This window comes from Cyphomyrmex costatus, unplaced genomic scaffold (genome assembly GCF_001594065.2).
Source record: "Cyphomyrmex costatus isolate MS0001 unplaced genomic scaffold, Ccosl1.0 scaffold166, whole genome shotgun sequence".
Classification (NCBI taxonomy): domain Eukaryota; kingdom Metazoa; phylum Arthropoda; class Insecta; order Hymenoptera; family Formicidae; genus Cyphomyrmex; species Cyphomyrmex costatus.
In genome coordinates, this window is record NW_017275674.1 from 257,595 (window position 1) to 277,609 (window position 20,015).

At 31.7% G+C, this 20,015-nt stretch overlaps 2 protein-coding genes across 2 annotated transcripts in view; both read right to left on the reverse strand.

The window, feature by feature from the left end:
• Positions 1–10,199: 10,199 nt before the first annotated feature.
• Positions 10,200–20,015, reverse strand: part of LOC108771811 (vesicle-fusing ATPase 2) — a 10,095-nt gene continuing 279 nt past the window's right edge. Inside the window, exons 2-7 of the mRNA XM_018537178.1 lie at positions 13,319–13,567; positions 12,974–13,173; positions 11,013–11,300; positions 10,724–10,908; positions 10,473–10,634; positions 10,200–10,317 (exon numbers count right to left, since the gene is read on the reverse strand). Coding sequence (XP_018392680.1) covers positions 10,200–10,317; positions 10,473–10,634; positions 10,724–10,908; positions 11,013–11,300; positions 12,974–13,144 — 924 coding nt within the window. The 5' untranslated portion in view covers positions 13,145–13,173; positions 13,319–13,567. The remainder of the gene's footprint in view (positions 10,318–10,472; positions 10,635–10,723; positions 10,909–11,012; positions 11,301–12,973; positions 13,174–13,318; positions 13,568–20,015) is intronic.
• LOC108771828 (vesicle-fusing ATPase 2) lies at positions 14,595–18,216 on the reverse strand. The gene is made up of 7 exons (XM_018537203.1): positions 17,975–18,216; positions 17,628–17,827; positions 16,378–16,683; positions 15,557–15,829; positions 15,268–15,452; positions 15,014–15,175; positions 14,595–14,818 (listed from the first exon to the last, which is right to left on the reverse strand). Exons 2-7 carry the CDS (start codon positions 17,796–17,798, stop codon positions 14,701–14,703), a joined length of 1,215 nt encoding a protein of 404 aa, XP_018392705.1. The 5' UTR covers positions 17,799–17,827; positions 17,975–18,216; the 3' UTR covers positions 14,595–14,700.

Sequence of the window (20,015 nt, forward strand, 5' to 3'; positions counted from 1 at the left end):
AGTATTCCTATATCTCAAAACTTTGGCAATAGCCGGGCGCGTATACGGCTGAAATTTGCCGGATTCCCACACCTTCATATGTGAGCATCGGGAACGCATTGTCCACAAACGGAGCTCAGCGCTCGGGTCAAACTCTCGACCCGAAACTACTATAATTTAGAACCGCGGAGCACAGTTTACCAGCACGCGGACTTCCCATCCGCCATCAGTATGTAGCGAAAAATCGATCGCGCTCTCTTCTGACAGCACGCGCTGCATGCACGCTTCGTAATTCAATAACGTACTTGCGGGATAATCGCCGCGGCTAAAACGGCGCAACGCGAATTTCCAACGGGTAACAAATTAACGCACTTAATCATCTTTTTCGATTTCTCTTCCTTTAATAGTTTAATATATGACACCCATATATTCATCAATAAGGTATAATACGTCAACTGAAGTCTAGGTCGCAACAAGATTGAACGGTGGCAGGTAAATCGTTCGAGCGGCAAGCGACGAGAGGGGAGTGAGAGTGAGAGATATGAGAGAAAGAGAGGAGAGAGGGAGAGAGAAAGTGGTAGCCATTAACGCTCCTTGTAATTTGACATTAGCTGTCTTCCATCAGCGACGGTAGCTTAATTACATTCCACAATGCTGGCCGCTTATTGTATTCTTGGACGGAGTTATGTATCCAACAACGTCACCGACACCACGACGCGACAATGACGCGCGTGTGGACCGAAGATAGATATACGTAGCGTCCAAACGGGAAAATCCAAACGAATTACTTGGCAAACATCGAACTACAGACACGCGTGTGTATGCAACTCATTAGTTGCTACGAGTTAAAGTGTCCTTAAGAAACGCACTACGTCATTTGGAATTAAGTTTGTATCTCTAAGAATAGCAAAAGCCAACGGATCCTCATCTCGTTTTAGATTAGATTGCGTAAGATCGATACGTAGCGAAACTACATGACTTTTCTGTTATACATGTGTTATTCCTAAAATATAATAAATCGTAATGAATAGGACATATCGTTTTGATTAACGTCTGCTTGTTTTATTAGATATCAAAATATATAATAAATAGTTCTATAATTTCTCGAAAGTTCAAAACGTACAATTCGTTTGTGAAAAAATTATTGCGGAATTGAGTAAAAATAATGCAGGGCGATTTCTAAAATGTAATAAATCGTAATGCGTATCGTAGAACGTCGCGTTTGAATCAATGTTTATAAATATATTGCTCCATTATGTCAATATAAATAGTTTTAATTGAAAATTTAAACCACACAATTCGCTCGTAAGAAAAGTACCACGGAATATTGTGTAAAAGCGATGCAGAGAGATTTTTCTTTCGTCATTTATGATAAATCCTGGCATAATGAACGATGCGTATAACGACAGAAACATTGATTGGTGCGAAAATATTCAATTTCCTTCGACATGCGGGATACTATAATTTAATTTCGGAAGTTTGATTAAAAAAATTTCACAAAAGCCTTAACCTGTCGCTCGCACTTCGCCGAATTGCCCGATAACGTAAAAAAAAGAGGAAGGTAGGGCTAGGAAAATGACAAGTAGAAAGGAAGAGAAAGAGAGAGAGATGGATAGATCAGATCGGCAGTGTCGTCGATCTAATTTTATCCATGTCACGGTGGACCGCACCCGAAGAGGGAGGATTCTCTTTCTCTCTCTTTCCTATATCATGAAAAGGGAAAACCAGGCTTTTGCGCGATCTGCCCACTGTGGGATGGAAAAAGCTGCTCATTGAAGCTTGCGACGATGACGGAAAACAGAAGCGATCGACGTCATCCGAGGCTCGTTAGGCCTCTGGAAGGCTTTGATCGCTCGGCCGGACGCCATCTCTCATCGAAGAGAGACAAAGAGATGTTCCGCGCGTACGTAACATCATTGTCCGTCGGTGTTCGGTGTGTCTGTATACGAGCGTGTCAAACTGAAATTTCGAATTTGGAATGAAAATTCTCTTTTAAAAAATCTCTCTGTACAAATATCGCCTTGATGTATTTAAATGGATTAATGTTTTCAGAAAATTATTTGGAAGAACTGTATCAATGAGGAAATGTATTTACGGTTTTACAATCGATATTTCGAACACCTTATTTGTGAGAAGAGCCGTGCCTTATCATTATCTCTTATCGACTGTGACGAATTCACGGATCGATGATTGTAGATCTGGAGATAGAGTAAAACACGAATGATAACTAATGACTAAAAGTAAGCGTCGCGATTCCGTCATACAATAAATTGCTCGTTTCACGTGCGCCTCTTTTTGCTGTCATGGCTGAGAACGGTGGAAACGGTGGATCATTTTCCGTGACTACACTTTTTGCAACATTTGGATGATTAGAACCAGAGATAGGAGGAGTTCGAGGATGGATGCGATGAAGACAAAGAAAGAGTTCCTCATGTAGTCAATCGAAAAACTCATGAGTTACGAACAAAAACAAAGAGCATATCATTTCGCGATCGCAGAATTCACGGACTGAGTAAATCGGAAACTGCGTTCCGTGGCAGATTTCCGCGGAAATGTGTCTGTTATTCTTAAAATATTAGTTATCTGCATATCTGATTGAAATACTACATTTGCCTATATACATGTAATATTTGATTGAAGTGATTATTAAAAAAAAGACATTAAGGTAAACTTTATGAGAAGAAAAATTGTAACCATTACTTGTTATACTTCTTTTTCACTATAATGCTTTTTTTTACAACGTAACAGATGAATGAGAATTTTTAACAAGCTGTATAAATCCTATTTTTAACCGCGTAATTTAAAACATCTTTTGCGTGCACGAAAAGCTATTCTAATAAATTTGTAATTTTCATAATTAAACTTTTTACTTTAACTTCGTGAGACTGTATTTTCGTATCATCTTCGAATTAATTGATTTACTGACGCGATTGTGAGAAAATTTCACAAAGTTGTAAATATGAGCATTAGTTTGGTATTCGTACAATGTAGGCCGCTCATCAAAACGACTCGATGACATGCTCTTTTAGTCTTTTAATCGTTGTCGATATATTCTCCAAATCACGAATCGCACGATTATACAAATGTCAGTTATAATATTCAGTTTCAAAGTACTATCCACCTATATACCTGATTGAATCGATTGTTTCAGGAAAGGCATAAATCATGAAAGGAAAACTTTCTAAGAAAGAAAAATTGCAGCTATTATTCGTTGCTATATACTTTCCTCTTTACATAGATTATTACAGTACAGCAAAAGAATGAGAATTTCTAAAGCTGCATAAAAATTCTTTTAGCTATAACGTAAAATTTCTTAGCATGGATGAAACCGTCTACTGGTCTAACTCTAACATATATCGTTTGCTGAAACGATATAACTAAAAAATTGTCATGTTACTCTTGTAGAAACAAAAACAAAAACTTAAAAAAAGAAGAAACAATATAATTTCAAAGAAATACTTTTCTTTCTCTACAATTTGTTTTATTATCAAATTGTATTTCAAAAATAATATTGTAAAATTTTAATGATTTCAAAGCATTACATCGTTACTGTGCCAAATAATTGATATATGTATACCCTTTTTTCAATCAATCTTATAAAAATGTACTCTCATATCCTTTTGAATTGACCGATTTAATTAATACGACAGTGTGAGAAACTTTCAGAAAAATTTGCACATGTGAGCGTCGGTCCGGCAGGATAGGTCGGCCATCAAAACGACCCGGCGACACGCTCCTTTAGCCTTTTAATCGCCGTCGACGCATTCCTCGAGTACGCGAATCGCATGACCAACATGTAATTAGTCCGTCGGTAATTTCGCCTCGCGTAACGCGCGCATAAAGACCACATAAAGGGCCAGATGGTAGTCTAAAATGAAAAAAGAAAAAATAAAGGACGAAAAGAGCGACGAAGAAAGACGGCGGAAAAAGGAGGCGAGCACGCTGTAATTTTGCTCGAGCGATGTACGTACAATATTAGACGGACGCGATTCTTTTTTTTTAGCATCATAAACGCATACCGCGGTAATGCACACGTCGTATTCCAGCAATGTGGTAAAAACATGACGATTTAACATTTATACTGTATTAAAACTACGAAATGCAACGCAAGTCCATTTTTGATGTTTCATACGAATTATATCAGTTATTTTTTCCTTTTGAGTAGATGTTATTTGCATAGAATGTTACGTGATATAGTGAAAAATATTTCTGTTGTAAACTGAAGCAGAAAATATCTCCTTTGAAGAGAAGAAATCGGAAGAAAAATATAAACATGAATTCGACTTGAAATAATTATTCATCGTCAAAAAATCGTTTATCTTGCTTAGCCACTCATATCATCTTACACTTTGAAATTCTCATTTAAGGCCAGTAAAAGGTTCAATGTAGAAAGATTAATATTCGAGCTGAATTAATACAGCATATTAATAACACATGTATGAAGAAATGAGTAATACTTATGATGGTTCTTCATTCAATTACTTAATCCATTTCAGATCACATCATTCATTTCATCTTTCATATATTAAATATATCGATTTAAATAGTTTATTTACTTTCTTATTTTCCATTCTTAATAACAAAGAAATGTTCTAAAAAATTGTGCTTCTAATATAAATTAAAATAGAAAGTATTTCCTGAAAAAATTGAAGAACAACATAAACATGGATTCAATTCGAAACGATTCATCTACGAACAATTCATCTTGCTTAACTACCAAGATCATTTATAAACTCTATAAGCACTTATAAATGAATAAATTGAATTCATCTTCATAGAACGTTTTCTACTTCAATTTGTATCAAACATATGATGCTCCTTTAGTTTGTAACAGTACGTAACTCTGTATAGATAAACATTTTATTCTATATATACACATATATATCTCCGTACTTTGCTAGATTAAAATTATTCGATGTTTCGAGGCTTTGATTATGGAAAGAAATGTTTACTACGTCTTCAGGAAAAACGAAGATTAAGACAAGTTCCCTGTAGTGCCTCTTGGAATATTTAATAAGCCACATCGACATTCGCGGATTTCCGTGATAGCAAGACACGGTGTTCGGACTCGATTCGAACATAGAAAAAGAAAGGCAACAAAAATCGTCGCTCGCAATGTCGACATTAAAATTGCAAAGCGTGCAGACAGGAGGCGTCCTGCGCCCGGCTTTTTTCGATCTTTCTCTCTCTCCCTCTTTCTCTTCCTTCCTCTCCCTATCTCTCTCTCTCACAGCCCTTTTCCGACATTGCTCGTGATTGTCCCCAGAAATCCCGCTTCGACAAGTAGCACTAAATGAAAAACTCGCCGTCGTCGCAAAGATACGTTCACGGATGCGTTATATTAAAATCCACCATTGTTTGACAATAGCCGGGGTAGAAATAGAGAAGAGGAGTAGAAAGAAATGTACTCACAAAATCATTTCTTCCGACGCACACCGATTTAGCGAGTGCGAGAAAAAATCAAGCGTAATAAAAAGATAATACAAGACCGATAAGTCGATAAAGACGAAAAGGCTGATAAACCGAACGCTGAGCGATGCGAACTAGAAGTTACTCCTTGGAATAAAGTTTTGCTTTGTGATTTTCTTAGGAATTGTTTGAAATATATCTAACGTTAGTCTGAAGTGAATTGATTATAATAGCTGAGAGAGAGAGGTTGTAAATGACTGCTCGAGACTTTCAGTAGAAGTTACTTCTAACGGAAAGGTATAAGAAGAAGAATGAAAGGAGTCGGAGCAAGAGTAGAATAAGTCCATAATTTGTAAAATTTCCTTTAGATATATCTTCATATTCAAAGTGAGTGTCATAAATTATGGACTTGCTCCGCTTTTTTTGCTCCAAACTCGCTGTCGAATATAAATCGGTATTTTCTGCCTGTAAAGATTCACACTTACAATCGTATAATTAAATATCAATACGCGTTGAAATCAAAATAAGGAAGCCAGGAATTGTAATTGTATTACAATCGATTAAATCCATCATTATGTGCAGATCCTGAATAATATAAAAATCGCAAAGAGATAACTTACAATTAGTATGTAAAAACATTATTTGATACAATGACTTATAAAGAAACGAAATCAACGTTTAAAAATTTTTAACTTTTTCTGACGACAGGAAAAGGTCTTTCTTTTGTGCATAAAATTGAAAAACTTGATTTTCCCGTCAATTATATTATGGAACGAGAATCAAAAGTTTCTATATATATTTCAAGACCTATCGATCTTTGACATTTTCTCTGCTATTTCAAGAAACTGAGGCTAATGATTTTTCGGGAAAAATTCGTTGTCCAATGCGTATTTTTGACGAGGTAGAGGAGAATCACAGATTTTCGCGGATCGCCGAGCGTTAGATATCCTCGAAAACTTCTCACCTCGCGTTAAACTTAAAGATCGCCAAAATTTTGCGGATTGCGCGCGGCGGTCCCGACATACCGAGTTCAAAACGAACAGCTGTCGGTCGTGCCTGTATCAGGTATTTCGGATAGTATCGATGATCGAAATTTATGGCATGCTCAGAATTGGGCCGCATCGATTCGGCCGCCGCCGCCGTGCGATTTGTATGCGTACATAATGCTGTCGTATCGGTATCGATGTCATATATACACAACGAACGTCTCAGCATTGAGAGACACTGAAATTCGAAACGTGAGAGATCGTGTATAAACAAATCGTATTATATACTTTTGCGTCGTGATGGGATAGATGTGTTCGTATGCGTGTGCATTGAAAAAAATGTCTGATTGTACCAACACATGCAAAAAATATTTTACTGCTCCAGCTAAAATTATATACCCTTGTCTTTTGTATCTAATAGGAAATTATGTATCATACGCATAGAATTTATATAGCACAAATCTAAATTTTATCTCGTCTTCTAGATATATCGCAGTACTTCCTAGAAATGTATTTTGTTAAGTGAAGAGATACGAATAAAACGCATTCTAATTTCCGGTTATATAAATCAAAATTTTATTAGTTATCGTAATTAAATTTCTAGGAACCTCAATTAAAATATCTGACTCCATTATATTTATTAAATTTATTAGATTTAATTATGTTATCTATTATTTTATTAGATTTAGCTATAAGTGTCTAATTGAATACCTTTACAATTTAAATCAGAATTCCAATTGATGCAACCAGACTTTTTTTTTCTATAATATACGCGTATTGTGTATTGCAAAAAGTAAAAAACTATCGCAATAGTCCACTCAAGTCCTGGTTAAAATTTTGCGTTAAATTTTTAACGTAATGAGATTATTCTTTCTTAAAATGACATTTAACATTTCTTAGTGTCAAATGTCACAATTCATAAGTACACGAATAAATAAAATAAAAATAATGTTTTAAAACGTAAATGAATATAAAATACCTGTTCATTTAACATATCATAAATATCAATTTAACTGAAAAAATATGCTTCTATAGTTTGGTTACAAATTATGTCCGTGTTACTTTTGTTAATTTTCTTTACACAATATTTGTGTGTTACTTTCTAATATATTCATCTTGTGTTAAGTTAATATAAAAAGTTAGGTGAACTATTTGGATGCGAAATATGTTAAATTTAACACAAATTTTTCAAGCGTATATGTGATTACTCATTTAATTCGTTCATGAGTAACCATTTCATTTCGATTGAGAAACAATAAACGCTGTTTTGAATTATTTATGACAATTATATATGTATAATATATGCATAGTTTATACAATATATTAACTATTATAATTCATTATTGTTGAATTCATTATTATATCTAATTAGGTTAGTCCGAAATTAACTGATTTTTTCTCTTTGCGGATTTGAATTGAAAAAGGCAGAGGTAGAAAAGAGCTGTTAATTTCGTTATTAATTCGCGTTACTGTTGGTGAACCCGACAATAAGTTAAATAAAAGCCTTTATTTAATTATATACATGGGAATATATCATGTCCTTTGTAGAAAAATATTTAAAAAATGTAACATAAAGTACGTGGCGCAAAGTAAACGTCAATGTACGAATATTTGACATATATGATAATATAATACTCCCCACACAAAAATAATATATAAAGGTTCGGTTAAGCTATTATTAAAAAAACGCGAAAAACAACGGAGAGAGAAAGTAAACGTGATAAAAACTGACTGACGCTTTTTCGACAGTCAACTCCTCGCGACATTGTCCCGACAGCTAAAACGGTCGATGAAACCAAGCTGAATTAGCAAATTCGAAATTTCATCGCAGGACACAGGCTCGTCGTCGTGTATAATTGGCAAGTCGATGGCGATTGACTGCCAATGTGCTCGCGACAGGTTATAAACGTCGCGCGCAGCGACGATCGAACCTGCTCGATTCAATTACAGTCTCTCGACATTTCGGTCCCTCTTGTCTCTCGCGTGTCACCCCGCCAACCCCCCTCACGCCGGAGATGCGTTACGCGTGCGGAGAATATACGCGAAGAGAAACTACGGAACGAGAACTCTAGAAGTGTACAACAGGGATGATCGCCTTACCTGCGGACATTCGTCTCTCAGGGGATGGGATGATGGGGAGGAGGAGGCGGGCGGGCGTGCGTGTCGCCCGTCGAGACTGGCCTGCAACGACTGCTAAACAATCACTACGAGGGAAGCGGCGCCGACATAACAGCTTGACAACGGCGGCGCGGGGGTGAATGGCGACGTGAATGGAGACGAGCCGGTAGGCCAGCCAGTCGCGCACCAACTGCAAAAGCCGTGCGGAATGGTGCGGAAGCAACGGCGGCGGCGGCGGCGGCGGCATCCTCCCGATATCGCGCCTCGCCTGATTATGCCGCTGCTGCGCCTGCCACTGGCGCGATCGATACCCGCGCGCGCGCGGCGACCAACTGTTCCGTCTGATCGCGTGTGGCGTGACGATCTCGGCCGGTCACGATCGGTAACCACGTTCACATATGCACCGACACGATCAGATACTTATTATTATAATAGAGATGATATAATTGCGCGAAGAAAGAATTGCAATTTTCCGATACACATACGATATTATAGCATTAAGGTATACGTATTACTTTATATAATATTTATATAATAAAAAAAATTACGAATTTAATAATGAATTATATCGAAATATTTATGTTAATAATTTCAAAGTTTTATTAATTTCGATAATGTCATCGTTCTTCAATTATTTCCAATCCCCCTCGAGGCTCCATTACGATATATGAGGCCGATATTCAGAGTCAATGTTTTAAAATTTAAATACTGAATCAATTAGAAAACCATGTTACTAGCATCTTCAGACATTATTTAAATAGTCTTGAAATAAGAATCGATTAAATACTGCGACCTTAAGTTACAAACATTTTAGGATCGAGCGTCTTTATTATTATATTGATAATCAAATTTGAATTAAAATTAAAATAAAAACACCAGCGACACCAACGTCAATTTTATGGAATGATGCGAACTACGCACCACATGCCGATAAAGTCGTAGCGTCGGGATGGTCGTTCTCAAATTTCCTATAGGCATTATTTCCTATATTGGTTGAATTTTATCCTTTATTTCAAAACTTGTTTTTAAATTTATATAATAAAGTCGGCAATTAATAGGAAATAATTATATATAAAAGGATTTTAGAAAAAGAAACAGATGTGCCTACATTTTATATTTTTTGATCAAATAACCTAGCTGCGTTATTTAAAAATATTTTGTATATTACTTATTTATATATTCTCATAGGATTAAAAAGAGTTTAAGAGACTTCTTGTTTTGTTCTTATTTTCAGTCCTCCGTTTAAAATTATTATTAAAGAATAATATCAAAATAAATATGGTAAAAAAGGATAGTATCTATATCTGCGCTTCAAAATATAATATATTTATAAAATTTTTTTTATCTTCAAATAATACAATATAAAAACGTATGATATAATAATAGTAGTAATAGTATAATATAATAATAATATCATTATTATATACATATATAATAATAGTAATATAATAATTACTATATATTATTATACAATAATAAGGGTGCAATCACAATAGAAGGAATAAGAAATAAGGAATAAGAAATTTTAGCCTATCAGAAACTATGTATACCAATGTATTCGATTTCTGATAGATTACGTTTTCTTATTCCTTTTCTATTGTGATTGTGTACCTTAATAATAATGATATATAATTACTATTATTTTACTAATTAAGTATAATTAATAATACTATATGTCAATTAATACTATAAATCAATTCAAAGCTATCAATGCAGTTCACCTTCATCCTCCAATTTTGCCAAAAAGTCGTCGACTCTGTCACTTGAATTTATTTCACGTACTATATTTATCAGGCGAAGCAAATTCTTAATACCAATCAATACTCTAAAATCATAAAATGTATAACGTTAAAATATATACAAAGAGAAAATATTTACACTATGAGAAATTTATAATAATGAAGTAGTTATAACAAAATATCGCTGCATCTATCATATACAAAAATTGGATATTATATATATTGTCTTATAATTTCTTACTTTTGTTTTTCTTGAAGCTTTGCTTTAAAAGAAGCCATTTGATGTTTCGAAAAGAGATTAACTTCAGTCAATATATTTAACACATGCTCAATGGTTGACAAAAATGGCACTTCAAGAATGGCATTAAATGTTGGAATTAATTTCAAATCGTCTACACATTTTCTGTAAAAAGAAAATATATTATATGAGAATATATAAATATAAGTTTGTTAATGATTTTTTCTCTATGACCAAGAGGGTTCTTATCTTACGTCCAATTAGTAGTGCACAAAATCAATAGTTTATGACCAGGCGGCGGTGATTTCTCTAATAACACCAAAAGTGTTTGTAACATCATAGTAGAATACTTTTGTTTAATTGGACAGTAATTCAGTAGACGTTCAATATTATCAATTAAAATACAGCTGCATGACGCACGATATGCCTCGTTAAACATCTAAAATGTATAAAATAATAAGCGATTATTCTAATCTTTACAGTAAATATAATTACGAGAATTTACTTATAAACTTGTGTAATACAAAATGCGTTTTATCATACCTCTCGTATATAACGACATTTTGCGGTTTCATTGTCAAATTCATCAAGGTTCAATATGTCTTCAGGTGTAATAACTTTAAAAAATTCAAAGTTTGAATTCTTTGCGATGTGTGCGGCAAGCGTTGTTTTTCCACTGTGTGGTGGACCTTCCAAAAGGACAGTAAAGAGCCCAGTCTTCCGGGCGACTTTAGCGTATAAATTGCCAATTTCGAGAATTTCAATTACCGGTGGTCCCCAAGTGATAATCTTACTGCCTAACCATGGTTTCAATGATTCCACATTCAATCGCTAAAAGATATGAAAATACAACGTTCAGCTACTATACATCTTATATAAATTTAAAATTAAATTTTGCGGTCTAAAAATTATGTATTTTTTTAATGTAAAATTAATCTTTAGAAATAAAAATGATAAAATTAAAATGAAGTAGAATAAAATAATGAGAATATGTATTTTTTGTCAAAAACTGCTTAAATTTCTGTCTTTCTCACATTGCACTTTATTTACTTCTTAATTCATAAATTAAAAAATGATAAAATTAAAGCGATTGTAGAGCAAAATAATGAAAAATGCATTATTAGTGAAAAATTGTTCAAATTTTTCGAACGTCTAAAACTGTTATTTTTCAATAAATAATTAATTATCAATAAAAATTTTAAAAAACAAAATTCAAAATATTTGAACGATTTTTTTCGAACGAGAATAACTTAGATAACATTTTAATTACAATTGACGAAGCAACACAATTGTAAGAGTAATCAATAAACAATAAAAATAATTCGTTTATTTATTCAATAAATAATAAAAGTTTCAAATTATCGATTACTAACTATAGGTGTAATATAAGTATCCAGTGCATACAAAAAGTCGTTTTTAGTCACTATAACCTTCTCCTCTATCGTATCTATATCTAGCTTTATCTCCGTTTCTCTGTAAGCTTTACTTAGCCGTACCAGTGCTGTATCCATTGCAAATCTAACTAAAAGTTCTACCTCTACAGAATTAAGATTCTTAGTTAAAATAACTAGTTCTTTCAAGTTTACGTCAGGAGCAATTTTTTTATTGTCCCTCATTTGGGATACACGATTGGAAAGAAATTGGGATCGTTCATCCTGTTCTGGCGAAGTGGTTTCCGCTGCCTACTTTAAGCATAAATAAAGGCACATTTGTGTTTTTCATTGACATTTGAGATTTAAAGGAAATTATTTATGCCAGATCCACGATGAAATTTTACAATTGTTTAAAAATTAGATACTTATTTCTACTACAAAAATTAGTTTATAAATTAAAAAATGATAAAATTAAAGCGATTGCAGAGCAAAATAATGGAAAATGAGTTATTTCTGAAAAATTATTAAAATTTTTTGAATGTCTGAAATTGTTATTTTTAAAAAAATAATTATCATATGTTTTTCATTAACATTTGCAAAGAAAATCGTAGAAATGCGGAAACGGAAGCAATTTGAACAATTTTTGACTAAAAATGCAATTTTTCACTATTTTATATTCCATTTTATATAATATTTCACTATTTTATGTAATTTTTTTTCAATCGTTTTAACTTTAGGTATCATTTTCGTTTTCAACGATCACTTTTTACATAAAAATACATATAATTTTTAGATCACAAAATTTCATCTTGCCGAAATGACTTTTAAATAACTTTAAATGTAAAAACAAACAACGTAAAGTATAAACTGTAAAGCATAATCGGAAACACAATCTAAGTATCTTTGTATTTACCATTCTCGATAAACAAGGACAAAATGATAAAAAAAAAAACAAAAATACTTGAACAGTGTTTTCGAATATAACCTTGATCGCGCAGAACAGAGCACGTGCTCACATGCTTTTGTCTACACTTTCACAGGCATATCGACTTTTTCGTGCATGTTAAATAACGTTTTATGTCATACGATTTTTAGTATATGTTCGAAATTTAATATTCAAAACTGTATAACCTTTACACTGTTGTCCTCTCCATTATTTTTCTCAACTAATAAAGAATCGTCGACTGTCAATTCCATATCTGATGAGCGACGCTTACGTTGATCCTCTTCCATATCTAATTTATTCTGGAGTGTCTCAGCGTTTAACTTACGTTGCTGTTGTTCAATATTTTGTGTAGCCATAAATTTGACGATTTATTTAATTTTCTTGCCTAAAAATTTTCTACACTTGAAAACAATACGGTTAATAATAGTTCTTTTCCTTGAATCTTTCACAAGTAAATCGGATAAATATTATCAAATAAATACAGACTTAGAAGGCAATAATGGAAGATTATAAATTCGATAAAAACTTACAAAAATTTTAATATCTGCAATGACGATTTAATGCAATAATGATTTAAATCAATGCCTGTATCACAAAAGGAAACAGGAACTGATCAGATTTCTTTATGCAGAATGATAACACTCAATGCAAAAATTTAATTCGGACAATAGACAAAATAGATATTCAAACTCTTTTACTCTCCGCTATCCAATAAAGTCTTCCGATAACTGCGTAGGTCACAGTACTAAAGATAAAATTGAGAGTCTTCGATTCTATACCTTTACTAAACTTTAGTCTTACACTATATATGTATATATAGATTTCCCAACGCATGCGCGTCTCCACCACTTTCATACTAATGCTTTTTTGTATATTGTTGAATATTATTAGGAGTTAAGCAGAATAAAAGGAACAGAGAACAAAAAATAAGAATTTCGACCTATCAGAAATCATATACTGTGGAATAAACAGTGTGTATTCCATAGTACATGATTTCTGATAGGTTGAAATTCTTATATTCTCTGTTCTCTGCTCCTTTTATTCTGCGCAACCCTTAGACATACGATCTTAGATTTAGAACATACATACTGGAAGGCTGAAGTTTCTACTGAGCGCGTCACGCGTGCGTCGTCGAAGGAAAGAAATATATGCGTCGGGATGGTCGTTCTTAAATTTCCTATAGGCATTATTTCCTATATTGGTTGAATTTTATCCTTTGTTTCAAAACTTGTTTTTAAACTTATATAATAAAGTCGGCAATTAATAGGAAATACATATAAAAGGATTTCAGAAAAAGAAATAAATGCCTATATTTTATATTTTTTGATCAAATAACCTAGCTGCGTTATTTAAAAATATTTTGTATATTACTTATTTATATATTCTCATAGGATTAAAAAGAGTTTAAGATACTTCTTGTTTTGTTCTTATTTTCATAGTCTTCCGTTTAAAATTATTATTAGGGAATAATATCAAAATAAAAATGGTAAAAAAGAATACTCTATATCTGCGCTTCAAAATATGATATATTTATAAAATTTTTTTTATCTTCAAATAATACAATATAAAAACGTATGATATACTAATAGTAGTAATAGTATAATATAGTAATAATATCATTATTATATAATATACATATATAATAGTAATATAATAATTACTATATTATTGTACAATAAGGGTGCAGTCACAATAGAAGGAATAAGAAATAAGGAATAAGAAATTTTAGCCTATCAGAAACTATGTATACCAATGTATTCGATTTCTGATAAATTAAGATTTCTTATTCCTTATTCCTTATTCCTTTTCTATTGCGACTGTGTACCTTAATAATAATGATATATTATTATTATTATTTACTAATTAAGTATAATTAATAATACTACATGTCAATTAATACAATTCAAAGCTATTAATGCAGTTCACCTTCTTCCTCCAATTTTGCAAAAAATTCGTTGACTCTGTCACTTGAATCTATTTCACGTACTATATTTATCAGGCGAAGCAAATGCTTAATACCAATGTATATTCTAAAATCATAAAAAATGTATAACGCTAAAATATATGTAAAGAGAAAGTATTTACACTAGGAGAAATTTATAATAATGAAGTATTTATAACAAAATATCGCTGTATCTATCATATACAAAATTGGATATTATATATATTGTCTTAACAAAGTTGATAAAGTTTAGGAATTACTAAAATATCTCTTAACATCTTACTTTTGTTTTTCTTGAAGCTTTGCCTTAAAAGAAGCCATTTTATGTTTCGAAAAGAGATTAACTTCAGTCAATACATTTAACAAATGTTCAATGGTTGACAATAGTGGCACTTCAAGAATGGCATTAAATGTTGGAAGTAATTTCATATCGTCAATACATCTTCTGTAAAAAGAAAATATATTATGTGAGAATATATAAATATAAGTTTGTTAATAATGATTTTTTCTCTATGACCAAGAAAGTTCTTATCTTACACCCAATTAGTAGTGCACAAAATCAATAGTTTATGACCAGGTGGCGGTGATTTCTCTAATAACACCAATAGTGTTTGTAACATCATAGTAGAACACTTTTGTTTAATTGGACAGGAATTCAGTAGACGTTCAATATCATCAATTAAAATACAGCTGCATGGTGCACGATATGCCTCGTTAAACATCTAAAATGTATAAAATGATAAGCGATTATTCTAATCTTTACAGTAAATATAATTACGAGAATTTACTTATAAAATTGTGTAATACAAAATGCGTTTTATCATACCTCTCGTATATAACGACATTTTGCGGTTTCATTGTCAAATTCATCAAGGTTCAGTATGTCTTCAGGTGTAATAACTTTAAGACATTCAAAGTTTGAATTTTTTGCGATGTGTGTGGCAAGCGTTGTTTTTCCACAGTGTGGTGGACCTTCCAAAAGAACAGTAAAGAGCCCAGTTTTCTGGGCGACTTTAGCGTATAAATTGCCATTTTCAAGAAATTCATTTACCGGTGATCCCCAAGTGATAATCTTACTATCTAACCATGGATTGAATGGCTAAAAGATATGAAGATATAACGTTCAGCTACTATACATCTTATATAAATTTAAAATTAAATTTTGCGGTCTAAAAATTATGTATTTTTTTAATGTAAAATTAATCTTTAGAAATAAAAATGATAAAATTAAAATGAAGTAGAATAAAATAATGAGAATATGTATTTTTTGTCAAAAACTGCTTAAATTTCTGTCATTCTCACATTGCACTTTATTTACTTCTTAATTCATAAATTAAAAAATGATAAAATTAAAGCGATTGTAGAGCAAAATAATGAAAAATGCATTATTAGTGAAAAATTGTTCAAATTTTTCGAACGTCTAAAACTGTTATTTTTCAATAAATAATTAATTATCATTATCAATAAAAATTTTAAAAAAGAAAATTCAAAAAATTTGACCGATTTTTTTCGAACGAGAATAATTTAGATGATATTTTAATTACAATTCATGAAGCAGTTCAATTGTAAGAGTAATCAATAAACAATAAATATAATTCGTTTATTTATTCAATAAATAATAAAAGTTTCAAATTATCGATTACTTACTGGTGTAATATAAGTATCCAGTGCATACAAAAAGTCGTTTCTAGTTACTATAACCTTCTCCTCTATTGTATCCATATCTAGCTTTATCTCCTTTGTCTTGTAAGCGTTACTTAACCGTACTAGTGCTGTATCCATTGCAAATCTAACTAAAAGTTCTACGTCTACAGAATTAAGATTCTTAGTTAAAATAACTAGTTCTTTCAAGTTTACGTCAGGAGCAATTTTTTTATTGTCCCTCAATTGGGATACACGATTGCAAAGAAGTTGGGACCGTTCATCCTGATCTGGCGAAGTGGTTTCCGCTGACTACTTTAAGCATAAATAAAGACAATTTGTGTTTTTTATTCACATTTGAGATTTAAAGGAAATTATTTATTTATGCCAGATCCACGATGAAATTTTACAATTGTTAAAAATTACTTATTTCTGTTATAAAAATTAGTTCATAAATTAAAAAATGATAAAATTAAAGCGATTGCAGAGCAAAATAATGAAAAATGCGTTATTTGTGAAAAATTATTCAAATTTTTTGAATGTCTGAAATTGTTATTTTTCAAAAAATAATTATCACATAAAAATAAGTAATGAAAAGGCTCACATGTATAAAACAATACAAATAAGAAAAAGGGCACAGAGCCAAATATGTTTAACGTACGTATAATATAAAAAAAACAAACTATATACATATAAAATTTCCAGACGTTAATTATCATATGTTTTTCATTAACATTTGCAAAGAAAATCGTAGAAATGCGAAAACGGAAGCAATTTGAACAATTTTTTTGACTAAAAATGCATTTTTTCACTATTTTATGTTCTATGTAATTCAATCGATTTAACTTTAGGTATCATTTTCGTTTTCAGCGACCACTTTTATATAACAATACATATAATTTTTAGATCACAAAATTTTATCTTGTAGCCGAAATGACTTTTAAATAACTTTATTAAATGTAAAACAATAAACAACGTAAAGTGTAAACTGTAAAGCATAATCGGAAACACAATCTAAGTATCTTTATATTTACCATTCTCGATAAACAACAAGGACAAAATAATAAAAAAAAAAAACAAAAATACTTGAACAGTGTTTTCGAGTATAACCTTGATCGCGCAGAACAGAGCACGTGTTCACATGCTTTTGTCTACACTTTCACAGGCATATCGACTTTTTCGTGCATGTTAAATAACGTTTTATGTCATACGATTTTTAGTATATGTTCGAAATTTAATATTCAAAACTGTATAACCTTTACACTGTTGTCCTCTTCATTATTTTTCTCATCTAATACAGAATCGTCACCTGTTAATTCCATATCTGATGAGCGACACTTACGTTGATCCTCTTCCATATCTAATTTATTCTGGAATGTCTCAGCGTTTAACTTACGTTGCTGTTGTTCAATATTTTGTGTAGCCATAAATTTGACGATTTATTTAATTTTCTTGCCTAAAAATTTTCTATACTTGAAAACAATACGGTTAATAATAGTTCTTTTCCTTGAATCTCTTTCACAAGTAAATCGGATAAATATTATCAAATAAATACAGACTTAGAAGGCAATAATGGAAGATTATAAATTCGATAAAAACTTACAAAAATTTTAATATCTGCAATGACGATTTAATGCAATAATGATTTAAATCAATGCCTGTATCACAAAAGGAAACAGGAACTGATCAGATTTCTTTATGCAGAATGATAACACTCAATGCAAAAATTTAATTCGGACAATAGACAAAATAGATATTCAAACTCTTTTACTCTCCGCTATCCAATAAAGTCTTCCGATAACTGCGTAGGTCACAGTACTAAAGATAAAATTGAGAGTCTTCGATTCTATACCTTTACTAAACTTTACACTATATTCTTACACTATATATATATATATATAGATTTCCCAACGCATGCGCGTCACCACCACTTTCATACTAATGCTTTTTTGTATATTGTTGAATATCATTAGGAGTTAAGCAGGATAAAAGGAACAGGGAACAGAGAACAAAAAATAAGAATTTCGACCTATCAGAAATCATATACTGTGGAATAAACAGTGTGTATTTCATAGTACATGATTTCTGATAGGTTGACATTCTTATATTCTCTGTTCTATGTTCCTTTTATTCTGCGCAGCCCTTAGACATACGATCTTAGATTTAGAACATACATACTGGAAGGGGCTGAGTCATGGTGGAAGTATACAACCATGGGCTGAGTTTCCACTGAGCGCGTCACGCGTCGCGTCGTCGAAGGAGAGAAAGAGAAGGGTTGTGCATTTATATAAACTTCTCTCTTTCTCTCTTTCATGACGCGACGCATGACGTGCTCGGTGGAAACAGGTAGAAACATAAGAGCCATAGAACCCATAGGTGACTTGTGGAATGTTGATGACCTTATCATTTATCTGCTTTGTCTGAATGCTTCACCGTAATGCACATGCGTCGATTATGTCATTATGAATATCCATATGTATATACATACATACATTCAACGCTCACAAAACGTAAAAATATAAAATTATTTTAAAAAATGAGACGTTGTTGCATTATATTTCAAAATATAAAATATATTAACGGAGCAAAACAAAATATCTCTTTATGCGTAAGTATAGCCGTACGTCATAGATAATTTTAAGCCAAGCATTAAAGTTATGTGTGTATTGAATTAATTTAAATTATATAAATATATATAATTTAAATATGTAAATATATAAATTATATAATAAATATATAAAATATAGCTGTGTATTTTAAATGTATAGCTTATTTAAATGTATAATCAACATTGAAATAATTTAAAAACTTATTATGTAATTTATTATGTAATGTGTTTAGGTTTCCTAAAGATGTAGTACAGAGATCTTTTTGCAAACTGTATGTATCTTTATAACTAGAACGCAAAACCAATTTAATAGCTGGGAACATTCTTTTCCATCGTTTTCAAATTTCGAATACCATTTTGATAACGGTTCTATATTTTTTAAATTCAAATTACGCAGTATTATCACGCGCACAGCAAACAAACTTTCAAACAAGGACAGATAGATGTTGGAGATACCTTTATTACATTTGTTAGATATAATATGGTCCTTCCATATGTATGTTCTAAGATCGTTATCCACCTTACGGAATATCCAAGGTACGATTTTCGGATATATATTTCGTTTATTATTACTTTGCGTTAAGATATCTTCAATTTTCGAAACATTCAAACTGTGACACAAGATATGAGAATACAAAATATGTGTAAAAATTAAATTCTTATACAGATAAAATATTCAACTTTATAAATTTTATAGATATAAAGTGCTAAGAATGATTCTCTACTGTAGACTTGAACAATTGAAGAGTTATGGTACAACTTGAACTGTAATGCCTTTTATACTATTATGGTAATGATGATGAATAGAGAATGTCAATAATTATATTTATTAAATTTTATGTGACGCGAGGTTTCGTACGAGTGCAATCGACTCGTAGTTTGCAGATCTCGAGTCTCGTGCATATTTTATGAAGAATTGAGATATAAGAGCTGTAGAACAATCTTATAAAAATTAAATATACTGAAAAGTTTGGAGATCTAGGTATTGGAACAGTAGCGAAAGATACCATAAACCACACACACATACACACACACA

What these genes read in the sequence shown, in the direction of transcription:
- LOC108771828 (XM_018537203.1), bottom strand. Translation starts at nt 17,798, where the DNA reads ATGGCTACACAAAATATTGAACAACAGCAACGTAAGTTAAACGCTGAG. An exon ending in AATGTCGTTATATACGAGAG is followed by an intron (nt 15,453 to 15,556) that starts GTATGATAAAAC and finishes TATACATTTTAG; the next exon opens with ATGTTTAACGAGGCATATCG. An exon ending in TTGTGCACTACTAATTGGGT is followed by an intron (nt 15,176 to 15,267) that starts GTAAGATAAGAA and finishes TTCTTTTTACAG; the next exon opens with AAGATGTATTGACGATATGA.